General features: G+C 38.9%; 2 protein-coding genes across 2 annotated transcripts in view; both read right to left on the reverse strand.

The window, feature by feature from the left end:
- LOC136877529 (zinc finger protein OZF) overlaps positions 1-8621 on the reverse strand; it is a 76333-nt gene extending 67712 nt beyond the window's left edge. The window contains exon 1 of the mRNA XM_067151646.2: positions 7716-8621. The gene's annotated coding sequence lies outside the window, so the exon portion shown is untranslated. The remainder of the gene's footprint in view (positions 1-7715) is intronic.
- A 3209-nt stretch (positions 8622-11830) lies between these two features.
- The window catches only part of LOC136877527 (gastrula zinc finger protein XlCGF57.1), a 33241-nt gene continuing 21373 nt past the window's right edge, over positions 11831-23698 (reverse strand). Inside the window, exons 6-7 of the mRNA XM_067151643.2 lie at positions 20544-20593; positions 11831-13349 (exon numbers count right to left, since the gene is read on the reverse strand). Coding sequence (XP_067007744.2) covers positions 12500-13349; positions 20544-20593 — 900 coding nt within the window. The 3' untranslated portion in view covers positions 11831-12499. The remainder of the gene's footprint in view (positions 13350-20543; positions 20594-23698) is intronic.

A 23698-nucleotide genomic window follows, 5' to 3' on the forward strand; every position in this document is an offset into this window, starting at 1 on the left:
ATCAATCAATCAATCGTGATCTGCATTTAGGGCACTCGCCCAGGTGGCAGATTCCCTATCCGTTGTTTTCCTAGCCTTTTCTTAAATGGTTGCAAAGAAATTGGAAATTTATTGAACATCTCCCTTGGTAGTAAGTTATTCCAATCCCTAACTCCCCTTCCTCTTAACAAACATTTGCTGCAATTTGTCCTCTTGAATTCCAACTTTATCTTCATATTGTGATCTTTCCTACTTTTAAAGACACCAATCAAGTTTATTCGTCTACTGATGTCATTCCACGCCATCTCAGAACATACCACTTAGTCGAGCAGCTCGTCTCCTTTCTCCCAAGTCTTCCCAGCCCAAACTTTGCAACATTTTTATAATGCTACTCTTTTATCGGAAATCACCCAGAAGAAATCGAGCTGCTTTTCTTTGGCTTTTTTTCAGTTCTTGAATCAAGTAATCCTGGTGAGGGTCCCATACATTGGAGCCATAATCTACTTGGGGTCTTACAAGAGACTTGTATGCCCTCTCCTTTATATCCTTACTACAACCCCTAAATACCCTCATAAACATGTGCAGAGGTCTGTACACTTTATTTACAATCATATTTATGTGATTTCCCCAATGAAGACCTTTCCTTATATTAAGACTTAGGTACTTACTATGATCCCCAACGGGAACTTTCACCCCCATCAATGCAGTAATTAAAACTGAGAGGACTTTTCCTATTTGTGAAACTCACAACATGACTCTTAACCCCGTTTATCATCATACCATTGCCTACTGTCCATCTCACAATGTTATTGAGGTCATTTTGCAGTTGCTCACAATCTTGTACATTATTTATTACTCTGTACAGAATAACATCATCTGCAGAAAGCCTGATCTCTGATTACACTTCTTTACTCATGTCATTGATATATGTAAGAAAATATAAAGGACCAATAATACTGCCTTGAGGATTTCCCCTCTTAATTATTACAGGGACAGATAAAGCTTTGCCTACTCTAATTCTATGAGTTCTATTTTCTAGAAACATAGCCACCCATTCAGTCACTCTTTTGTCAAGTACAGTTGCTCTCATTTTTGCCAGTAGTCTCCCATGATCTACCCTACCAATTGCCTTAGATAGGTCAATCACGATACAGTCCAATTGACTTCCTGAATCCAAGATATCTGCTATATCTTGCTGGAATCCTACAAGTTGAGCTTCAGTGGAATAACCTCTTCTAAACCCAAACTGCCTTCTATTGAACCAGTTACTAATTTTGCAAACATGTCTTAATATAATCAGAAAGAATGCTTTCCCAAAGCTTACATGCAATGCATGTCAATCTGACAGGCCTGTAATTTTCGGCTTTATATCTAGCACCATTTCCTTTATATACAGGGGCTACTATAGCAACTCTCCATTCATTTGTTATCAGTCATAGTTACTTTTCAAACTCCCATATGCCTGTTTTATCGGCCATATGCTGCCCGATAGTCCTAATTTTAATATCTTCCTTTCTTTCAAATTTATTTTTAACTACCGCAAAAACAGCTTCATGATCACTAATACCATCTATTACTTCGGTTTCTCTGTAGATCTCATCTGGTTTTATCAGCACCACATCCACAATATTCTTCTCTCTAGTTGGTTCCATCACTTTCTGAATTAGATGCCCTCCCCATATTAACTTATTTGCCATTTGTTGGTCATGTTTTCTGTAGTTCGCATTACCTTCCCAATTGACGTTTGGTAAATTGAGATCACCTGCTACAGTCATGTTCCTTTCTTCAACGTTTCCCCACTCTGACATTTTTCACTTGACCATACCCAACTTTTAAGCTCAAATTTATCCTTTGGCATGGCTTTGACCAATTCTGACATAAATGCATTTGAGTTCAACTTCAGTGTCCATACTAGAAACAACATTATCAACATAAAAACTGTGCACAAACTTTTCTTTAAGAGAATGAATTGAAATCTCTTCTCTTAATAAATGTGTTTGATTGCAGATTCTAAGAGGAAAGGACTACACTTTACACCAATAACCACTCTTGCATGCTGGAATACTCTAACCTTCATTTTTTCATAACAGTTCCACCATAAAAAACACAAATTTCCTTTCCTCAGCGTGAATACCAATCTGTAAAAATGCTTTTTTAATATCAGCAACCACTGCTATATTCTTTTCTCTATATCTTAACAGAACATTTGGGATTAGTTCAGTAAGATTTAGACCAGTTTCAAGACATTGATTTAAAGTTTTGTTGAAGCATCAAAAACAGGTCTGATTCTTGTAGTTGCACTGTTTTCCTTTACAACTTGTCTATGCGGTGAGTAGTGACAACAATGAACACATTTAGATTCAGGCACTTCTACTATAATTCCCTCAGCCAACCAATCTTCAAACATTTCATTGTAATCTCAAAAAGGGTCTTCAGATAATATCCTCCTCATTAAACCCAGTCTTCTTTCAGCGAGATTCACATTTGATGGCAAGACAGAATGCCCCTCAGTCCAAGGGAGCCGAACTTGATATCGACCTCCTTCAGTGTGATGAACACTTTGGAGGAAATGATCTTTCATTGCAATTTCTTGTTCCCTCTTTGTATCTCTACGGGATCCAAAATGCCTATTACATCCAACCTCCACAAATCAGTAAAACTTGCCTTGTTAATGAACATGGAAGTTACAAGCAAACCTTCATATTCTTCACTTCTCTTGGTTTTAGGAATCTTTCACATCAAAGTCCAGCCTAACAATGTCTCTACTGCAATTAAACCACACAACAGCAATTCTCTTCCTGTTAGAAGTTTGCCAGCCACATCTGCCCCAGTAAGTATGTCTATCGGCCCCAAACCTGCCTCATTATCGGTGATATCTATCTTCAATTTCTTCAGCTCATTCATCCATTCCTCTTCCGTAACATGTGAAATGTCTCCACAGATCACTTCCTTGTCTAAAGCTTCAAAATTACACTGAAATTCATTGTTCAGGTCCCCTACACGCACACTGTGAACTTCATGTTCATTCCGTTGTGTTGTCACACCACCAAAAAGAGAATGTGAGATGATTTCCTTTCGCAGTGAAGTGTAACCCATCTTTAAAGCCATCTTTCGTGAAATGTATGACTTATGGGAGCCTGGATCCGCTAAAGCACGAACACATTCAGTCTTTGTATTAGATCATATATTTACACAAAGGGTTTGTAACAACACCTTAGGTGAAGTGGAAACATTTGCCAATGTGATTTCCTGAGTTGCATTTCCTTCACTTTTGCTAATTTCTTTGGGAACAGCATGCATCCCACCACAAACTATACATTTTGTTTTTTGCCTTACAATTCTTTACAATATGTCCTGATTTCAGACACATATAACATCCCTTTTCCCTTAACAGTTTCTGTTTAGTTTCCATTGACATTTCTCTAGCAGAGAAGCAATCTGCACTGGTGTGATGACCCTCACAAAACACACATTCATCATCCTTACATTGATTTGATGTTAATAAGCCCATAGCTGGAGGAATGTTTTCATCTGAATACTTCCCTTTGTGCTTTGGTTTTTCTTTTGTCCCTTCACACTTTAAATCAAATCCAGATATAGCAAGGTTTATTCACTGTTCACCCTCCTCCTCCGACTTCAGGAATTTCATTAACCCCTCCAGACATTCCTTCACATTTGTAGCAGAGGTAGATGGAATACTGCATTGCCAAATTCTTAATAAGTCTTTGGGGAGGCACGATTCAACACGGCGAAATAAGCTAGAGGCACAATTGTCCACTGTGACACCAAGTGATTCTAGTGATCTAACTGATCATAAAAGATGAGACAATGCAATTCTCGTTTGGATTGCAAGGCCTAGTGTAAAACTAACCTCAACAGCTCACATACATAAACCTCCACAAGAAGATCATCTTGGCCAAAATGAGATTTTAGGTTTTCAATTGCTTTGCTGTAATTTATTTGTGTTGAATGGAAACTCTCAACTACCCGCCTAGCACGTGATCCTTATACTGTTGCCTGTATTAAATAATGAAATTTATCCTCCACAGCTATTTTAGGATCTTCATCTACTTTTGAGAACTGACTCCAGAATGGTAACTACTCCTTTAAATCTCTTCCAAAAGTGCAGAATTCTAACTTTGGCAACTTGCATTTCTTGGTTTGTTGGTTGCTAGAACTACTACCAACACTACCTGCTTCATATTCAGTTTGTTGAACCAGTATTCCTGAAAATATGCAATTTAAGGTCAAGATACATTTTCTGATACTATTCGCCCCTTCTATTTCCTTGTCAATATCAGCCTCATCATCTTCTAATAACAAATCAAGCACTTTCAAATCCAGTTTGTTCAAAATCCCTATCTTACTTTCTAATAAGGTGGATAATGATTGAAGTTCCCTAACCTGTTTAGCAATTTTTGTAAATGAAATCCTTGTCGCTCTCCTTTGCTTCAGTAATTTATCGAGGCTTTTGCACTCCATATTCCACATGGGTACAATGATTCTTCCTTCTTCCTGTCCTGTCATGTTCGCCACTAAATGTTGTCTAATACCATTACATGCAGGAACATATTTTAAGGAAGTCTTAAAATTGGTCTGCACTGAATTTAATGTAAAAACACTTCTTTATACAGCTTACATCACTCTGTACCTTCACTTCATACTTTACAAAACATAGCAATCATTACTACATTCAATTGTTTTTGTTTTTCTTAAGTGTCCAGCAGATGGAACTGCTGGCAAATGGCAGACAATGTCAACAGCAAAGTCTGACGTAACAAAAACTAAATGAGTATGTTAGTGAAAATTGAAAAAACTAAGTTAAAAGAAGTTGAGTACCGAGCAACTTGGCCATGCTGTTAGGAGCACAGAGTGCAAGCTTGAATTCGGCAGATGGTGGGTTTGAACCCCACTGTCGGCAGCCCTGAAGATGGTTTTATGCGGTTTTCCATTTTCACAATGCTAGGACTGTACCTTAATTATGGCCATAGCTGCTTACTTCCCACTTCTAGCACTTTCCTCTCCCATCATCGCCATAAGGCCTATCTGGGTTGGTGTGACATAAAGCCAATTGTAGAAAGAAAAAAGAAAAGAAAATGAGTAAATGATGACACTATGTACTCATTCCCCATCCCTTAGCCTCTTAGACTGGGATCTTCCCTGTCAACACTGAGTCATGTTGTATTGACTATAGACTGAATACTGGCGGGCAGCAGTGGAGAGCTGTTTGTTATGGGGGAAGGCAGCTGGGAAGGGGAGGGTATTGAACTGGAGGGAAGCTTGCCAGTGACCTGCATTGATTGTTTTCTTGGTTCTTGATTCTGACATACTATTTATTAATACATAAAAAAGGATGTTGAATGATGTTTTTATACAAGATTTTATTAAGATTGAAGTTAGGGTTAAATCTTTTGTCACCGGGTGAGTTGGCCGTGCGCGTAGAGGCACGCGGCTGTGAGCTTGTATCCGGGAGATAGTAGGTTCGAATCCCACTATCGGCAGCCCTGAAGATGGTTTTCCGTGGTTTCCCATTTTCACACCAGGCAAATGCTGGGGCTGTACCTTAATTAAGGCCACGGCCGCTTCCTTCCAACTCCTAGGCCTTTCCTATCCCATCGTCGCCATAAGACCTATGTGTGTCGGTGCGACGTAAAGCCCCTAGCAAAAAAAAAAAAAAAAATCTTTTGTCAAGATGTATGTGGATGTTCTCATAATACATTGAGTAAAATAACTTTATTGACTATATGTAAAATGTCCAAACCTTAGATTGTGGAAGTAAAGGAATGATTAAAATTACTCATGTCACTCATAGCTTAAAATCTATTAGGCGACTACAATCTAGGCTATAAATAATTTTATTCAGGCTGAGTCAAATGGTAGTTAGGAGAAGGCCCAAAATGTAATTCTCAAATATCTGTTATTATTGATCCTATCAATAAGCACTCCAGGACAAAAGTTACAGATAATATAATTTGTGATCACTTAGGTTTTAATCAGTTTTACCATACTGGCTATGATAGCAGAGATATTAATGAATTTAAATGTTTGATGTTTAGCCTATATAAATGCCATGCCACAAAAAAATGGTTGAACAGAATTTAATGAAAATTAAGTCAACTCGTTGGCTGAATGGTCAGCATACTGGACTTCGGTTCAGAGAGTCCCGGGTTTGATTCCCGACCGGGTCAGGGTTTTTAACCTTCATTGGTTAATTCAAATGGCCCAGGGGCTGGGTGTTGGTGCTGTCCCCAACTTCCCTCCAACTCACACATCACACAACACTATCCTCCAACACAATAACACGCAGTTACCTATACATGGCAGATGCCGCCCACCCTCATCGGAGGGTCTGCCTTACAAGGGCTGCACTCGGCTAGAAATAGCCAACACAAAATAATTATTATAATGAAAATTAACACATAAAAGTCAGAAAATAAGGCAATACTGTCCAGGTTATAAATAATTTTATTCACACTGGGTGAAATGGTAGTCTAGGAGAAGGCCCAAAAATTAATTTTAGAATATCATTGTTATTAGTAGTCCTATCAATAAATACTACGTAACAAAATTGGTAGAGAATACAATTTCTGGATCATTAATGTCTTTTACAGTTTTACCATACTGGTACCAGCTATGATAACAGAGATATTCATAATTTAGAATTTTATTGCTAACTCCTTGACAACGCTAAGCATCACTTGCATGGAAATATTGTTCAGTCATATTAACTGATGATGGTGATGCTTTTGTCATGATTATTTTAAGGTGAAAAAGCACATATCAGCAAGGAATTGTAAAGATGGCTATCGAAATGAAAAAAATTCATGAAGGAACGTAATGAAAGAAGGAAGAAGGACTCCCTTTATGTTGGATATTCTAATTTCACAGTCACAAGAAAACTACCGGTACTTGTGAATGCCTACAATATTGAAACCTGACACTTAGCTTTCTTTTGTACCAGAGGGAAGAAATCAAATCGAGATCAGCAATAATACAACATAATAGGAAACTGCAAAGGGCAACAGAGAGCAAGTGAGTACACCACAACAAACCATTGACAGGGAGTAACATGTCCACTTAAGAGCCTTAGAATCTGGGGAACAACATGAGGGGTGGACAGAACAATAATCATATACATGCAAAGTAATTATCCCATCAAAGACATGTAATTCAGCTAGCATACTATCAGGTAACAACAAGGTATGGATAGGAGCTTAATAACAACATTTATGTTATATTAAAAATAAAGTCTATATAAGTCATTGCAATTGTCCAAAATGTTTTTATCATACAAATACCATAATAAAAATGACAAACACTCAACCAGACAAAAATTGTCCAGCATAGAATATTGAAATTGATATAATCTCAAAACATAAGGATATTCGTTAACTGTGGATAGCAGGTGGCCAAAGAAATGATACTTGGAATCCTACCATCTGCACAATATGTTCATCCTATTTCAATTAATAACATTTTGAGTAGTCATATTCTTCAAAGGCCAATTCTGGTGAGGTTGAGTGTACATTCACTAAGCCATGCATGGGCATATACAGGTTTACAAACCATAACTGATTCTTAACATTCACAGAAAATTGAGAACACTGCAGTATGAGAGGTAAGTATTCATTCATCTGCCACTACTTTGTATCGTGATCACAAATCATTGTAAATACACTCATGTTCATAAAAACCAGAACACCTTGAAAGACTAGAGATAGTTAGTTCTTACTCACAGGACATGTGCATTAGTATGTTCTGAAGAAATGATTAGCATTGGAACCACATCAGCCCTCAGGTTCAAGGTCCACATTGATATCTTGGCGCACCACCACCGACTGGTAAAACGTGCCAGTGACTCTCGTTGTCTCTATAAACCGAAGTTTATGGATTAGTGTGACTTCAGCAGATGTACAGGATAGTTTCCAGACATATACAAGAACCGCACTGTCAAATGAGTGAGTAACTTTGATAGAGGGCGAATTATTGGCATGAGAGAATGTGATGCATCCATCTGGGAAATTGCTGCTTGTGTGGGATGAAGTGTGTCGGCAATGCAATGGGTGTGTACAGAATGGTTCACAGAAGGCCGTAGAACACTAGAACATGACGAGATGGGTCTGGTCGCACCACCCAGACCAGTTCCCGAGAAGATCGACACCTCATCTGAATGGCATTGCAGGACAAATTTGTGTCCTCCTAGTCTCTGGCATAACAATGGAATAGTGTAACATATTGTACACTATCAGGAGGGACAGGCCGTCACTGTTTATTACGGTCTGGGTTACCGACGCATTGTCCACTTCCCCGCCTACTTCTGAATAATGTGTATAAACATGCTTAGACTGCAATGGTGTACGGAACGTCACTGGGGTCAGGAATGGCAGCAGGTAGTGTTTTTGGACGAATCCAGGTTCTGTTTGTTTGAAAATGATGGTTGAATTTTGGTTCACCGCAGACAGGAGGAGAGGCATCACATTGACTGCATTCGCACAAGGTGTACAGCACCAACTCAAGGCCTTATAGTGTGGGGTGCTATTGGGTACAACCACAAATCACAGTTGGTCTGTCTCGAAGGCACTGCGATCAGTTTGACCTACGTGAATGACATCCTAAGAGCCATAGCCATACCGTTTCTGCATGACACCCAAGACGCCATTTTTCAGCAGGATAATGCATGACTACATGTAGCTGCACGAACACTGCCTTCTTGTTCTCACAGGATGTCAGACTGTTGCCCTGGCCCGCCCGACCACCAGACTTGTCACCAATTTAAAATGCGTGGATTATAGTGAAATGACGGGTGCGACACTGTGACTCAATGCCAACCAACAAAGATGAACTGTGGAACTAGGTGAATGGAGCATGGATGGCTATACCCCAGGACGCCACTTGTGCCGTATACAAATCAATGCCATCATGCATGGAACAAGTTATCAGTGCCCATGGAGGCCCCAGTGCCTAGTAGGCAACAGGACACATGATAAACCTAGATGACTGAAATGCTAATCTTTGCTGCAGAACATACTAATGAACATGTATTGTGAATATGAACTTCCTATCCCTAGACGTTCAAGGTGTTCCTGTTTTTCATGAACATGAGTATATATTTACGAGTAAAATCTTGTAATATATAACTTGTATAAGGTAACAACCACCACTAGACTCCATGTCCATTTGGCCTCCATCTATCTCGTTCATTCTCAACTCGAGGGAGAGCGAGCAGAGGATGAGTCGGCACATTCTGCTTTATCAAGGGGGTATTGATACAATTGTTTGTCAGACTGCATCCACAGTGGACTCTGGTAACTAGAGTGCAATGTTGGCTTGTGTATTATAATATAAAATAATGCAATGGAATTCTTTTTTTTGCTAGGGGCTTTACGTCGCACCGACACACATAGGTCTTATGGCGACGATGGGATAGGAAAGGCCTAGGAGTTGGAAGGAAGCGGCCGTGGCCTTAATTAAGGTACAGCCCCAGCATTTGCCTGGTGTGAAAATGGGAAACCACGGAAAACCATTTTCAGGGCTGCCGATAGTGGGATTCGAACTTACTATCTCCCGGATGCAAGCTCACAGCCGCGCGTCTCTACGCACAGGGCCAACTCGCCCGGTACAATGGAATTCTAAAATATATTACTTCACTATACAGGTTGGTGAGAAACAACATGAACTGGCTATATGAGCATTAGAGGGTTGGTCATACTCATAAATAATTTGAAAGAAATAATTCAATATCTCACACTGTTGTCATTTTATCAGCTGCTGAATTTAGCCAATCAGATCACTTCATGGGTGAATTCAGATGTGCTGTGCATGGCAGTGTTCTTAAAACTGCTTGTGGCTTAAGACCGGCTTGGCAGCCATGGCAAGAAATCATCATCAAACACGAACACACCATAGGTTTCATCCAGTATCACCATAGCATACTTGCTATGGTGCGATCTGTTAAGGTCCGAGGTCTGTCTTAAGCAATGTACAAATTTAACAATACTGCTTTGCAATGCCCATTTGAATTTGCCTGCTAAGTGATCTGATTGGCTAATTCCAGCAGCTGATAAAATGACAATTGTGCAAGATAGCGAATTACAGCTTTCAAATTAATTTCAGTATGACAAAAACCTTTAACACTTTCCACACTATGCCCGTACGGGATACGGGCGCGCTGCTTTCCTGCTTCTGGACGGCGCCTGTATATGATACGGGCGTGATTTTCTCGTGTGTTTATATCCAGCTGCACATATCACGTACGGTTTCTGTCCCTTGGTTGGAGGTAATAGTTCATCTAGTGACCACTAGAATGCAGCAGTTTTCGGGAATTTCGAAATGAAACGATAAATAGGGTATTTTCTCCTTGCCGTGACCTCTACCGAAGCACTCGGTGTGCCGTGCGCTGCGCGCGCCAAATCTGTCACGCTGTCAGCTGTGTTACTGTGTAAACATGTCTTCACGCTGGCTCAATGATAGTGATATTTTATCAGGAGAAGCGGGTTACGACCCTACTTACGAACCGGATAACGTATCAAGCGATAGTCCAGGTAAGATTTTTCTTTATTACGTCTCTTTGGAACGTAAGTGTTTAGCTGTATTATTTTACTCCGAATACAAATGATAGAAAGACTTCGCCTAGAAATGTGGGATTATCTTTTTCGTTTAGACAAAACGCAGACTGATGATTCACCTGAGCCGGGAACATCTGCTAGATCATCTGAACCTGATGATGAATGGTCAGAAACAATGACCAACCGCAGCTACCTGTCTTCCAGTCGGCATCTGGTTCAACTCAGTTTTGCATGGGGAGTGACGAAATGGATTGTTTCAGTAATTTTTTTAGTGACGATGTGATCAGAAATATAAAAAAAGTAACTAACAGATATGCAGGTACGACAATTGCGGCAATGAAACGTCAGGGCAAACTGAAGGAAAATTCCATGTGGCACCGGTGGTCTGCAGTAAAACTTCACAAAATTTATTGTTTTTTTTGCAACAATTTTTCATATATGTGAAAGGTACTCGTTATTGAAAGCTGTGCTCAGAGAGGGGAAAGAAGGAAAGTGATAAGCACGTCAGAAAAGAGAGTAGATGGTGGTGCAAAGAGTGCAAAGTAGGACTGTGTATAGTCCAATGTTTTCAGGACTACCATACGAAAACAAACTATACCTAAATAGGTAAATATTTTATTCCACTGCATTTGTGTTTATTTGTGGCCTAAGTAGTCGCATTAAATTATTATTTTTTATTGTTTGAGCAAGCTTATTGGTATAACCTCAATGTAAAAAAAAATTCTGTACTATTTTTTCATGTTTTTCATAAGACTAGTATAATTAAATTACTTCAGATATTCACTTGTTGATTAACATCTTCATTTTGGACGGTTGACACCTTCATATGGTACAAAAATCAAGCATGTAATATGTTTCGCTGTACCATAATAACGCATTAAAAATTAGCAAAAAGACCCAGTTCACAGCCAGGATCCATGTTAAAATATGGTAGTGTTGAAAGTGTTAATGGTCATATACCCAGTTCATATTGTGTCCATCCACCCTTTATTCATTTTCTTTTTCCCCTTAATCTTAACAGAAGATACATAGCTAATATAATTGTAAGAATAAGAGTTGGGTAATTATAAAGCTTAATGAAAGGTAAGGAAGTTAAATTGTTAATGGTGAAGGTGTTTATTTACTTTTCATTATATTCATTTATAAACATTGTTGAATCTGTTTTAAATGCAACTGGTATAATAAGTATTATAAAATAAATTGGCTGATAATGAAAATATTTTTATTGGTGGTTTTTTACTTATTGAGGGAAAAAGATTACAGTTTTCAATGGGAAGTGTAAAATTATTTCTTCTATTGCTTTTCCTACACCTCTGGGTTCGCGGGTGTAAACTGTGCCAAACATGTGGACTGGGCCATTTTGTGGCCGGATGCCCCTCGTGATGCTGGCTCTATTACCATCGTGTGTTTCTGAGGGAGTTGGTAGTGGAGCATGTGGTCTGAATAGGAAGAGTGAGTGTATAGACAACCATAAACACTCAGTCCCCAAGCCAGAAGCATTAACCACACATGATAAGTATCCCTGACTCGTCCGGAAATCAAATCCAGGACCCTCTAAACCCAAGGCCACTACGCTGACCATTCAGCCAAGGAGTCGTAGATGGGAAGATCAACACTGCTGCTGACTGAATTTTATGTGCATCCACTTAATCTGCATGTTCAGCCTGAATAACAACAAAACGATTAAAATGTTAACCTTCAATTTTTTCTAAGGAGGGAAGTTTTAAAATGATCCACAGTATATTAAATGTTAACATTACATTAAGTTTAATCTGTTCAAGTATGAACAAACAAATATCACAAATGCAAAAAGCACTGCCAATGTTATCAACACAGCATTCGATCTACAATATCGGGTGGTAGAGGTTCATGTTCCTTATGAACTTCAAAGCTTGCCATATATACACTAATACGTACACTAAAGTTCCCCATTTCAGGACTTAAAACGTCCCCATTCAAATGAAAGATGATCTAAGACTGTCATCACTATGAATTGTCAGGTGCTGGTCGAGATCACTACGTTCTGTAAAAAGTTGAGAACAGATACTACATGCATAGTGCCTATCACCCGAGTGTGTCATTTGATGAAGTTTCAAGTGAAATTTCCGAGCGAAAGTCCTTCCACAAGTTGGACAGATTAGCGGGCGCTGGCTTAAGTGATACTGTATGTGACTCGCAAGAGCAGCTCGGTCAGTAAACACATTAGGACAACGGGTACACTTAAATGTTCTGTCAGTGTGTACATTTAAATGTTTACGAAGATCCGACTTCCGAAAAAAAGCCCGTTGACAAATGTCACAGGTAAAGCTCTTGCCTTGCGTATGCACCAACATGTGCCGTCCCAGATCATGCTTCCGCCGGTAACCCTTTCCACATGCCACACACTGGAAGGCACGTTGACCTGTGTGAGTGGTTATGTGGTCGCGAAGCTTGCTGAGTGAAGAACACAGCCGACTACAATGAACACATGAGTATTGGCCTTTTTGAGTGTTCATAGGTCGTTCACCTGAGTGTAAACACTGTACATGTCTTTTGAGGTCAGCCTTGCGAGAAAATGTCTTCTTACACAAACTACAGCAGAAGGGCCTAATTCCACTGTGTAATTTAGAATGTTCATTGAGATGAGACCGTCGAGTGAAGGCCCTACCACATTTTCTACAAGGCAGCTTGTTATGTACCGTTTCTGCATGGTCTCCCAAAGACTCAATGTTGTCAAAGGTCATATCACAGTCGAAGCAAGAATAGCTCTGCTCACATTCCTTATGTTCTGTTGTGCTGGACTGTGCTGAAGGTAAGGTCTGTGTTCTAAAATGAGACATACAATGAATTCTCATTATTTTTTTAATTACTAAAAATATGTATTCAGATAGACAATATGGAACAACCATGAAGTTTATGAATTCTAACACAATGGATGATTAAATTCAAATAAATTGCATGACCCATCAATAATTGGAAACTGACTCAAGAAGAGAAAACAAAGAGATGTTATACATGGGAAATGGTTTCACAAAGCACTTTCTCTGCTTGCTTGGAAGTGAACAATGAATAAAAGTCATTGTAACCTGAAATTTCACAGAAAAATTTTTCCACCCTTAATAATCCAAATGGAATACTGCATACTTTGTTGTGGACAGTGAAAGCATCAGTTCAGATAAAGCATAAATATCATTATTCTGTACTTCACCTGCCATCCTGTGTGGAAGATTTTTTAATTTATTTATTTAGTCAACAATAAAGAGAGAATCCAATTACAGTGGACCCTGACATTCTTTTATAATGATGAATAAATAAAACCAGCATAGTGAAAGGATTATTGTTGGCACGAGAGACACCAAGCCAACACCCAACACGGTAATGCAAGGCTATATATGCCTTCTAGTTTAGTGGATGATGAGGAAATCGAAAGAATACAGGAAGAGATAGAAGATTCAGTGTAATATGTAAAAGGTGACGAGAATCTAATTGGGATGGGGCTGGAATGCAGTGGTAGTGCAAGGAAGAGAAGGTAACATAGTAGGAGAATTCGGATTGGGACAAAGGAACGAAAGAGGAAGCTGGCTGGTTGAATTCTGCACCAATCATAATTTAGTCCTTGCTAACACTTGATTCAAACACCACTAATGATGGCTGTATACATGGACAAGACCTGGAGACACTAGACGGTATCAACTGGTTTCATTATGATTAGGCAGAGATACAGAAACCAGGTGACGGGCTGCAAGACTTTCCCAGGAGCAGATGTGGACTCTGACCACAACTTGTTGGTCATGAAATGCCATCTGAAATTGAAATTGAAGATAGGAAAGTGTGCAAAGAGATGGGATCTAGACAAGTTGAAAGAATGTGAGGGACTGTTTCAAGGAACATGTAATACAAGGACTAAATGAAAAGGCTGAAGGAAACACACTAGAAGAATGGACAGTCATGAAGAATGAGATCAATAAGGCTGCTGTAGAAAAGTTCAGAAGGAGAGATCAACAAAGAAACAACGGATAACTCAAGAGATACTACATCTGATTGACGAATGACGCAAGTACAAGAATGCAAACAATTAGGAGGGCAGAAAAGAATACAGGTGAATAAAGAATGAAGTAGATAGAAAATACAGGACAGGTAAGGAAGAATGGCTGAAAGAGAAGTGCAAGGATGTTGAAAGTTAAATGGTGCTTGGACATTAAAGGAAAACTAGTTGTATGAATATTAAAAGGTCAGATGGAAAATCACTTCTAGGGAAAGAAGACAAGGCAGAAAGATGGCAGGAACATATTCAACAATTGTATCAAGGAAAGAAGTAGATGGCAGGGTTCTCAAAAGAGAAGAAGAGGTTGTTGATGCATATGACATGGGAGACACAATTTTGACGTCAGAATTCGACAGAGCTTTGAGAGACATAAGTAGGAAGAAGGCACCTGGAATTGATGACATACCCTCAGAATTACTGACTGACTTAAGAGAAACCAACATGGAGATATTATTCCGTTTAGTGTGTAAGATGTATAATACACGAGAAGTGCCATCCAATTTTTGGCAGAATGTTATACCTAGCCCCAAGAAAGCTGGTGCTGACAAGTGTGAAGACTACCACACCATTACTATAATCTATCAGCTTCATCTTCATATTTACCACACCATTAGTTTAGTAGCTCATGCTCGCAAAATTTTAACACACATTATTTACAGAAGAATGGAAAGAAAAGTTAAAACAGAGTTGGGAGAAGATCAATTTGGCTTCGGAAGAAATGTGGGAACACGAGAAACAATCCTAACTTTACGTCTGATCTTAGAGGAACAAATTAAGAAAGACAATTCCACATAAATGGCTTCATAGATCTGGAAAAGGCATTGAATAATGCTGATTGGACCAAGCTATTTGAGATCCTGAAGATGATGGGATCAGATACCGAAAAAGGAGAATTATCTACAATCTATACAAAAATCAGTCTGCAATGATAAGAACTGAGGGCTTTGAAATAGTGGCAGCAATTCAGAAAGGAGTGAAGCAAGGCTGCAGTTTATCCCCTCTCCTTTTCAATGTTTACACAGAGCAGGCGATAAAGGAAATCAAAGAGGAATTTGGAAAGGGAATCAAAGTCCAAGGAGAGGAAATCCAAACCCTGAGATTTGCCGATGATATTGGTACTTTATCTGACTCTGCAAAAGAGCTCGAGAAACTGCTGAATGGTATCGACAGAGTCTTGGAGAAGGAATACAAGATGAAAATAAAGAAGTCCAAAACAAAAGTAATGGAGTGTGGTCAAACAAATTCAGGTGATGCAGGAAATATTGGACTAAGAAATAAAGTCTTAAAGGAATTAGGTGAATATTGTTACTTGGGTAGTAAAATAACTAATGATGGTAGAAGTAAGGAGGACAGAAAATGCAGACTAGCACAAGCAAGGAAGGCCTTCCTTAAGAAAAGAAATTTGTTCACCTCGATCATTGATATAGGAATTATAAAGTTTTTGAAGACATTCTTCTGGAGCGTGGCACTGTATGGAAGTGGAACATGGACGATAACTAAGCCAAAAAGAAAGAGAATAGAATCTTTTGAAATGTGGTGTTACAGAAGAATGCTGATGGTGAGATGGGTAGATAGAATCACAAATGAAGAGATACTGAATCAAATTGGTGAGAGGATACCTATTTGCCTAAATTTGACCAGAAGAAGAGATACAATGATAGGGCACATCTTAAGACCCCCAGAACTTGCACACTAGGTTTTTGAAGGTTGTGTAGGTAGTAAGAATGGTAGGGGTAGACCAAGATATGAATATGACAAACAGATTAGAGCATACGATGTAGTAGTTAATAGAAATGAAAAGGTTAGCACAGGATAGGGTGACATGGAGGACTGTATCAAACCAAACTAGGTGGGCAATAGTTCCATTGTGGAGATTTATCTCCTGTATGCAGTTATTAGACTATGCCTCTTATGAGGGCTTCTGATAAGTTCACCTGCATACACCCCAGCGTCAGTGGGTAGGGTCTGACACATCCCACTCTGATGAGTCTAGAGTCAGACCTAAGACAAAATGCTGGTTAATAGAGCAAACGCCTAAAAAGCCTTACATCTGATATGTTTTTGATATTTTTGACATGCTCTATTGGTAAAAAATATCTAATTCCCTCCATGGGAATTTAGAATTTTCCATTCGGAATTGCTAGGCGGGCAATAGTTCCATTGTGGAGATTTATCTCCCGCCATCAGTAATCAGACTGTGCCTCTTATGAGGGCTTCTGATAAGTTCACCTGCATACACCCCAGCGTCAGTGGGTAGGGTCTGACACTAGACTCACCAGAGTGGGATGTGTCAGACCTAAGATGAAACGCTGGTTAACAGAGCAAACGCCTGAAAAGCCTTACATCTGATATGTTTTTGATATGCTCTATTGGTGAAAAATATCTAATTCCCTCCATGGGAATTTAGAATTTTCCGTACTGCTGCGGTAGTCGAAATGTCTGGAAGAAGCGAGAGGAGTGGACCATGGCATAATAGCCTGGAAGATTTTTATTATATAAAATCCTAATACATAAGCAAATATCCCCAAATAAATACTTGTTGCCACATTCATGTCACACAAGGAGCAAGAAAATGACAGTAAGCTTTGAAGAACTGAGAGAAAGAGGTGGATAGTTATACGAAAAACATAGAAAAAAGAAGTAGATGACACTGTGAAGATGTTAGAAAATGACATTAGGAAAGTAAAGTTACACGACAAAGGAACTAGAAGTCAAATTACATATCTTATGGACAAACATAAGTTGTAGAAAGTCTCAGGCAAAAGGAAGGTACTTCTGCTTCATCAGAGGAAGATGTCCAAAATACAGAAGGGAACAACCTTAATCAAACTTCATGGAGTGTTGAACTAACTTGAATTAATGTTCAACCAACATCTGGTAAATAACAAACAGTGAATATTATTGTGTTTCAGGAGGATCAATCCAAGAAATTTAATTATTCCTGTGGAATAATGCCCATAGCATTCATAGAAGAGATTGAAGAATACTGTCAGGATAAAAAAAATTACTAGAGACCAACAATTAAGGAACATCAAGAAATATCTTGAAGGGAGCACATTAGCCATTACATAGTTTTTATGATTTTGAATGTTTCCACAACATTTTTCTTGACAAGTGTTGGAGATGTGAAATCCAGCAAAATCTAAAATTTGAACTGTATTAAAGGAAATATGCTTCGTCCTTGCCAACAAAGTACGCTGAGTACTTAATTTGTCAACTGCATAAGTTAAAAGAAGTAGATTCACCACCCAGCGAGAATGAGCTTTTCAAGGTCATTGAAAGACATGGAACAAATGAAGATCGCTCCAGCACATAGCTTAAACCTCCAGATTCAGGAACATCAGATAGCCATGGAAACAAACCATTAGAAAATCTCAGGAGAAAAGGCCAGGGATGTTCCTAGCATAATAACAAGGGTTATCGAGGAGATTCAAGGAATAGGAAAAGGTACCAATATCACAGACAGTATTCAAGGAGGGAGCCATATACGAGACCTAACAGTGATGGTTGGAGAAGAAATCCTAAGAACGATTACTGAGACTCCACAGAAATACCACAACAGAGACATGAAGTGTATGAGATATCTTGACATGTTAAGTAAGGCAAATCAAGGAAAGGAAACATGGGAGCAAGATATCAGCCAACAAGAACTCAACACTGACTCTGTGGGAGTAGAGAGCCTAGCATTTCAAGAAGGAAAGAGACAGAAGCTCACAGACAGCAGACTTAAACCATCAGTAACAAATTATGAACTGGTGTCTAAAGCACAAAAGGAAAAAATGACTTCAATTTCAAAATAACTAAATTGAAGATAGGGGAGGACACTAAATCGATAATAATCCAAATAGACTGGTGGATGGTTGAACCCAAGGACTTATTAGAATATCATTTAAAACAGGACAAAAGCATTCAAACTGGGACTGAAAAGGATATTATGTCCTCTGTAAACGACTTTCTCAATAAGTTTTTGAATACATGACTAAACAAACCTTTACACATATCAAGTGATTAGCAAGCCAGCATGACAATTCATTAAAAATTTAATACAGCAGATGTGGAAACCTGTCAACATTCCTGAGATGAAGTTTTTAGCACTAACGTTTATGATGGGCATTGTTCAAAACTCAATGAATTAGTCAGAAGATCCATTTTGGAACTCCTATATTTTCTAAAACAATTACTCAAATGCAGTTTTAAATACTATTTCTTCCTTGCTCTTAAGTACCTACTGACAGACTACAAAATAAGCCCTATACTGGAAAGATTCAGTGATATATTTCGACCACGTGTACCCCACAAAACATAGTTGGTTTATTGTAGACAAAAGAGGCAATCCACCTAATCAATGCAATATAAAATTTGTACTTCAATCTACTTTAATCTTAGCACTAGTTTTGGCCTATTGATATTAGGCCATTATCAACCATAAAATCTTATTTTAGTGGATATTGAATCAGGACAATTTTAAAGTATTATGCTATCTATCTTTGTTATTATGTATGGCCAATTAGTTTTCTTATTTGTTTTAAGATGTTATGGCTGATGATGGCCTAATATCAATAGACCGAAACTAACACCAAGATTAAAATAAACTGAAGTATTAACTTTTTATTGTATTGATTAGGTACCGTAGCCGGTTTTCCAGTCATGTGACCAAGTCAGGCATGGAATGAATGAAGCCCCCATCTTGCAGCGAGGATAGGAATTGTGCTGGCTGCCGAGGCCTCTCGCACTCCTCTGGGACAACTGATTTCAGATAATAAATACATTATTATTATTATTATTACTATTATTATTTCTTCTCGTTTTAGTCTTCTATGGACCATGCTATTTCAACTGCTTTCTCCTTCTATCTTTCACATTTGCCCAGTGTTCCCGCATTCTTCTTCGGTGAGCGTCCCTCCGTTCTTCGGTCCACTTCTTGCTGGTTTTCATTTTGGGTTTTGGCTGAAAACTCTGTACTTCCCCAATTTCTTCTTTAAAGAGTCATGTTCCAAGATGTCCTTATGTGAGATCCCCAGTTACTGTAGGTCTTTTTCCATTTCTATAAACTAGATCCATTTGGTTTTCTTTCCCGCAAAGTAGGCACAGATTTGATTGGAAAATCTTCCGGAGCTCATTCGTGTTAAGTGGCCATAGAAAGAGATTCTCCTTTTGCGTATGCTGTCCGTTACCTTCTCCACGTGTAGATTAAGTTCATCATTGTGTCATTTTCTGTACTCTTCTTGTTCTTTGACCGGGCCCAAGATCTTTCTTAAAATCTTTCTCTCTTTGGCTTTCAGTTGTTCTGCCAGGCCTTTGTTATTCATCGCAAGGCATACTGATGCATATAGCACCTCCGGTCGAATAATGGTACAGTAGTGCCTGAGTTTGGGAAATTATAAAATACTGGATTTTAGTGAGAATGGTTTGTGAGTCAAATTCAAGTTACATCTGAACTCTCAAAATTTATGATGCCAGGGGCATTTCACAGAGGGATAGATCTTTTACCTTATGGATTCCTATCTTGGTCAGGGAGATATGTTAGTAGCTTTAGAATACTTGAAAATCCTGAAATTATACAAAAATACATTCATCACCATTTATGCTATCTGAATGAAATATACAAAAAAAAGCATTACAATCAAGTATGTCCTAAACTTTAACTCGGCAAGAGATGCGATGTGTATCCATGTGACTCAAATTATGTTATAATCAGTAGAAAGCAGAAGTTGAGGAGTCTAACTACAGTGAGTTCCAAGTAAGGATTTCACATGAAGAATCCAACCTTATACCTTTCTTTGGTTTTGAAACAAATACTAGGCGTGGCAGAAAACGTTTGATATCATCAAACTCAAGGATATCATAAAGGTCTGGATCAATATAGAGACTGAAGGATGAAGTGAATATAAAAGAATTATCCAAATTGAAAAAAAAAACCAGTCTACTTTACCTACAGTGTATAGTACAAGAAAATATACATATAGGATACTCACCGATTTATGCTAATATTGACTTCTCCATTGTCAACCTCCTCCTCTGATTCCTGGAAAAAAGAACATTTGACATTAACATCTTCCTAAACTGAAGAACAGCTCCTCCTGCTCTGGATGTGAGGCAGAATACACCAATCAGAAGGGGGTCTTTCAGGGCCTCTCAACTTGGGAGAAAGTCTCTAACTGATGCTGACATTGATTGCACGTACTTGTGCCAGCCTCCTCACTTTCATCTTTCCTATCTGACCTCTCTTGGTCAAAAACTGGTCTATTCTGACTCTAATGGTATTACAACCGCAATGCAAAGTGAGTAATTCATTCTCACACCCTTCATGGCTGTACTCTCAGGCACCACATAGAACAGGGATGTTCTAAACATGTAATACTAGTTTAAAACAAAATGTAAGGATGAAAGATAAACTGTCATGAAAGATCAACCTACATTTGTGATTTCAACTTCACAACACATCCAACATCATTCCTCCTGGTATGTCATTGAATTACCATATTTATTCACAAAACGGATGCTGACACATAATGGACACTTCCCAATTTTCCCCTTAAAATTATGGAAATAAAATCCCTTATTAACCCAATTGGATTCAGCCTATCCACAGCGATCTGCTCAAAGGAGCTCAGACTGCTTTTTTGTGATTTTGTAACTCGCTTCTTCTGGTAGTGCCTCCTCCATTACGAGAAGTTTCTTTTTTGGTGTATTTCTTCTACATGGAATAAATTATATTGTTTTACAACTCAGTATATGCTAAAAATGTTATAAAGTGGGAATTATCTTTTGTTTTAAGAGTGATTTTTTTGTGATACAATTGGTTCCTGTGGGCTTCTTACTTAGTGTTGGGCAGCATTACCTAACACCAGGAACAAGTGGCTCCAAGTGCATGCGCTCCCTTAGAAGAGCAGCGGACTCTCAGTGGAGGAAATGTCAGTGGAATCCATATATAGTAGTATGCAGCTGTGCTACAATTACTGAAGTGAGGCTTATGGAAAATGGTTCCTTGTCAAGGTGATCAGCACACAACTACAGGCCCAGCTGAGTCAGTATACCTGGCTGTAGTACTGTGGGGTTTAAAGCAACAACTGCCACTCTAAATTTCTCAGGTAAACCCTAGTCCATGGCAGACCTTAAATTGTCAAAAATCCTCACAATGAATGATCAATATTTCAAACATACTTCCAGTAGAGACACCTTAAACATCGGCACGTTGAATGTCAGAAGTGTGAACATGTCCAGTAAACTATATAATACAATTCAAGAAATGGAAAGACTAAATTTAGTGTTGCTGGAATCAGTGAAGACAGATGGCCTGGATCAAGAGAGGCACATGTAGAGGGTCCATGTATGTACTACAATGGAAATGAAATGGCATATGGCTTTTAGTGTCGGGAGTGTCCGAGGACATGTTCGGCTTGCCAGGTGCAGGTCTTTTGATTTGACACCCGTAGGCGACCTGCGCGTCGTGATGAGGATGAAATGATGATGAAGATGACACACACACACACACACACACACACACACACACAGTCCCCATGCCAGCGAAATTAACCAATGATGGTTAAAATTCCCAATGCTGCCAGGAATCGAACCCGGGATCCCGGTGACTAAAGGCCAGCACGCTAACCAGCACGCCATGGAGCCGGACACAACAATGGAAGTGAGTTAACTCAATATCCTAATGGATTAGGAATAATAGTGGACAAATGATTAAAGAAATCTGTTGTCTATTTCCTCCCTTATTCTGAACAAGCTACACAAATAATACTGAAGGTTAACAACCATGGAATATAGACATAATTCAAATATATGCCCCAACAGGTGATAAATCAGACACAGAGATTAACAGATTTCTTTGAAGTACAATATATTCTAACATCAGTATTAACCTCTTAACTGGGCATGACGTATATATTCATACGCTGAATGCTACAGGATAATGGGCATGACGAATATATACGTACTCGTCTTTTACTGCGAATATCTCCTGGGTATGACGGGCTACTTTGCCGCGTCGTGTATTGTCGTCTTAATCGATGTTTCTCCTGCTCGATGACAGCAAATATCACATGTCATGCTTCTCGAAGCTTATTTGTTTTTATTTCACAACTGTGCGGTGCTACTTGTCCGCAGTCGGCCAAATATGGCAGCATCTTTTTTTTTTTTTTTTTTTTTTGCTAGTTGCTTTACGTCGCACCGACACAGATAGGTCTTACGGCGACGATGGGACAGGAAAGGGCTAGGAGTGGGAAGGAAGCGGCCGTGGCCTTAATTAAGGTACAGCCCCAGCATTTGCCTGGTGTGAAAATGGGAAACCACGGAAAACCATTTTCACGGCTGCCGACAGTGGGGTTCGAACCCACTATCTCCCAAATACTGGATATTGGCCGCACTTAAGTGACTGCAGCTATCGAGCTCGGTATGACAGCATCTAGTTCAAAGCGTAAGATGGAAACGCTCAAAGAAGACAAGATTATTCAACACTTAGAGAATGATTGTGACGATTTATCTTCTCAGAAATCCAAAGATGAGTTTGATACAGATGGAGGTGAAAGTGCTTCAGAGATTGAGAATGAAGAACAAGATGAACAAGATGAACAACATGAAGGCGAAGTGCTAGATATGTTTCAACCTTTCCCTCCACGTGGTGTATTTGTATTTTCTGGTGCTAGTGGTGTAAATGTGGACTTCGACGATGAATCCAATGTGTTGGAATATTTTGAACAGATCATAGGAGATGATATGTTTTAACTTATTGCCGAACAGACCGACGTGTATGCTAAACAGATTTTAGAAGCCCATCCGAACTTGAAACCACGGTCACGAGCGAGAGATTGGGTGGATACAAATCCAACTTAGAAAAAAAAAAAAAACTCTTAACTGGACTTCTAATGCTGCAGGGGATAGTTCATAAGCCAGAAAACAATATGTACTTCTCAAAACGGTAAAGTATCGCAACCCCTTACTTTTCGAAAATTATCTCTGAGACAAATCACTGCAGTTCTAGTGAGGTAAATGATGTAACTGACCGTGAAGTTAATGTAAAATCTTTCACAATGTCACTAGCATGATGTTTAATTCGTAAATGTTCCTTTCTTTTATTTGCTTTAATTTTAGGTGCTAACATATGAAAAAAACACTCAAA

Source organism: Anabrus simplex, chromosome 7 (genome assembly GCF_040414725.1).
Source record: "Anabrus simplex isolate iqAnaSimp1 chromosome 7, ASM4041472v1, whole genome shotgun sequence".
NCBI classification, from domain to species: domain Eukaryota; kingdom Metazoa; phylum Arthropoda; class Insecta; order Orthoptera; family Tettigoniidae; genus Anabrus; species Anabrus simplex.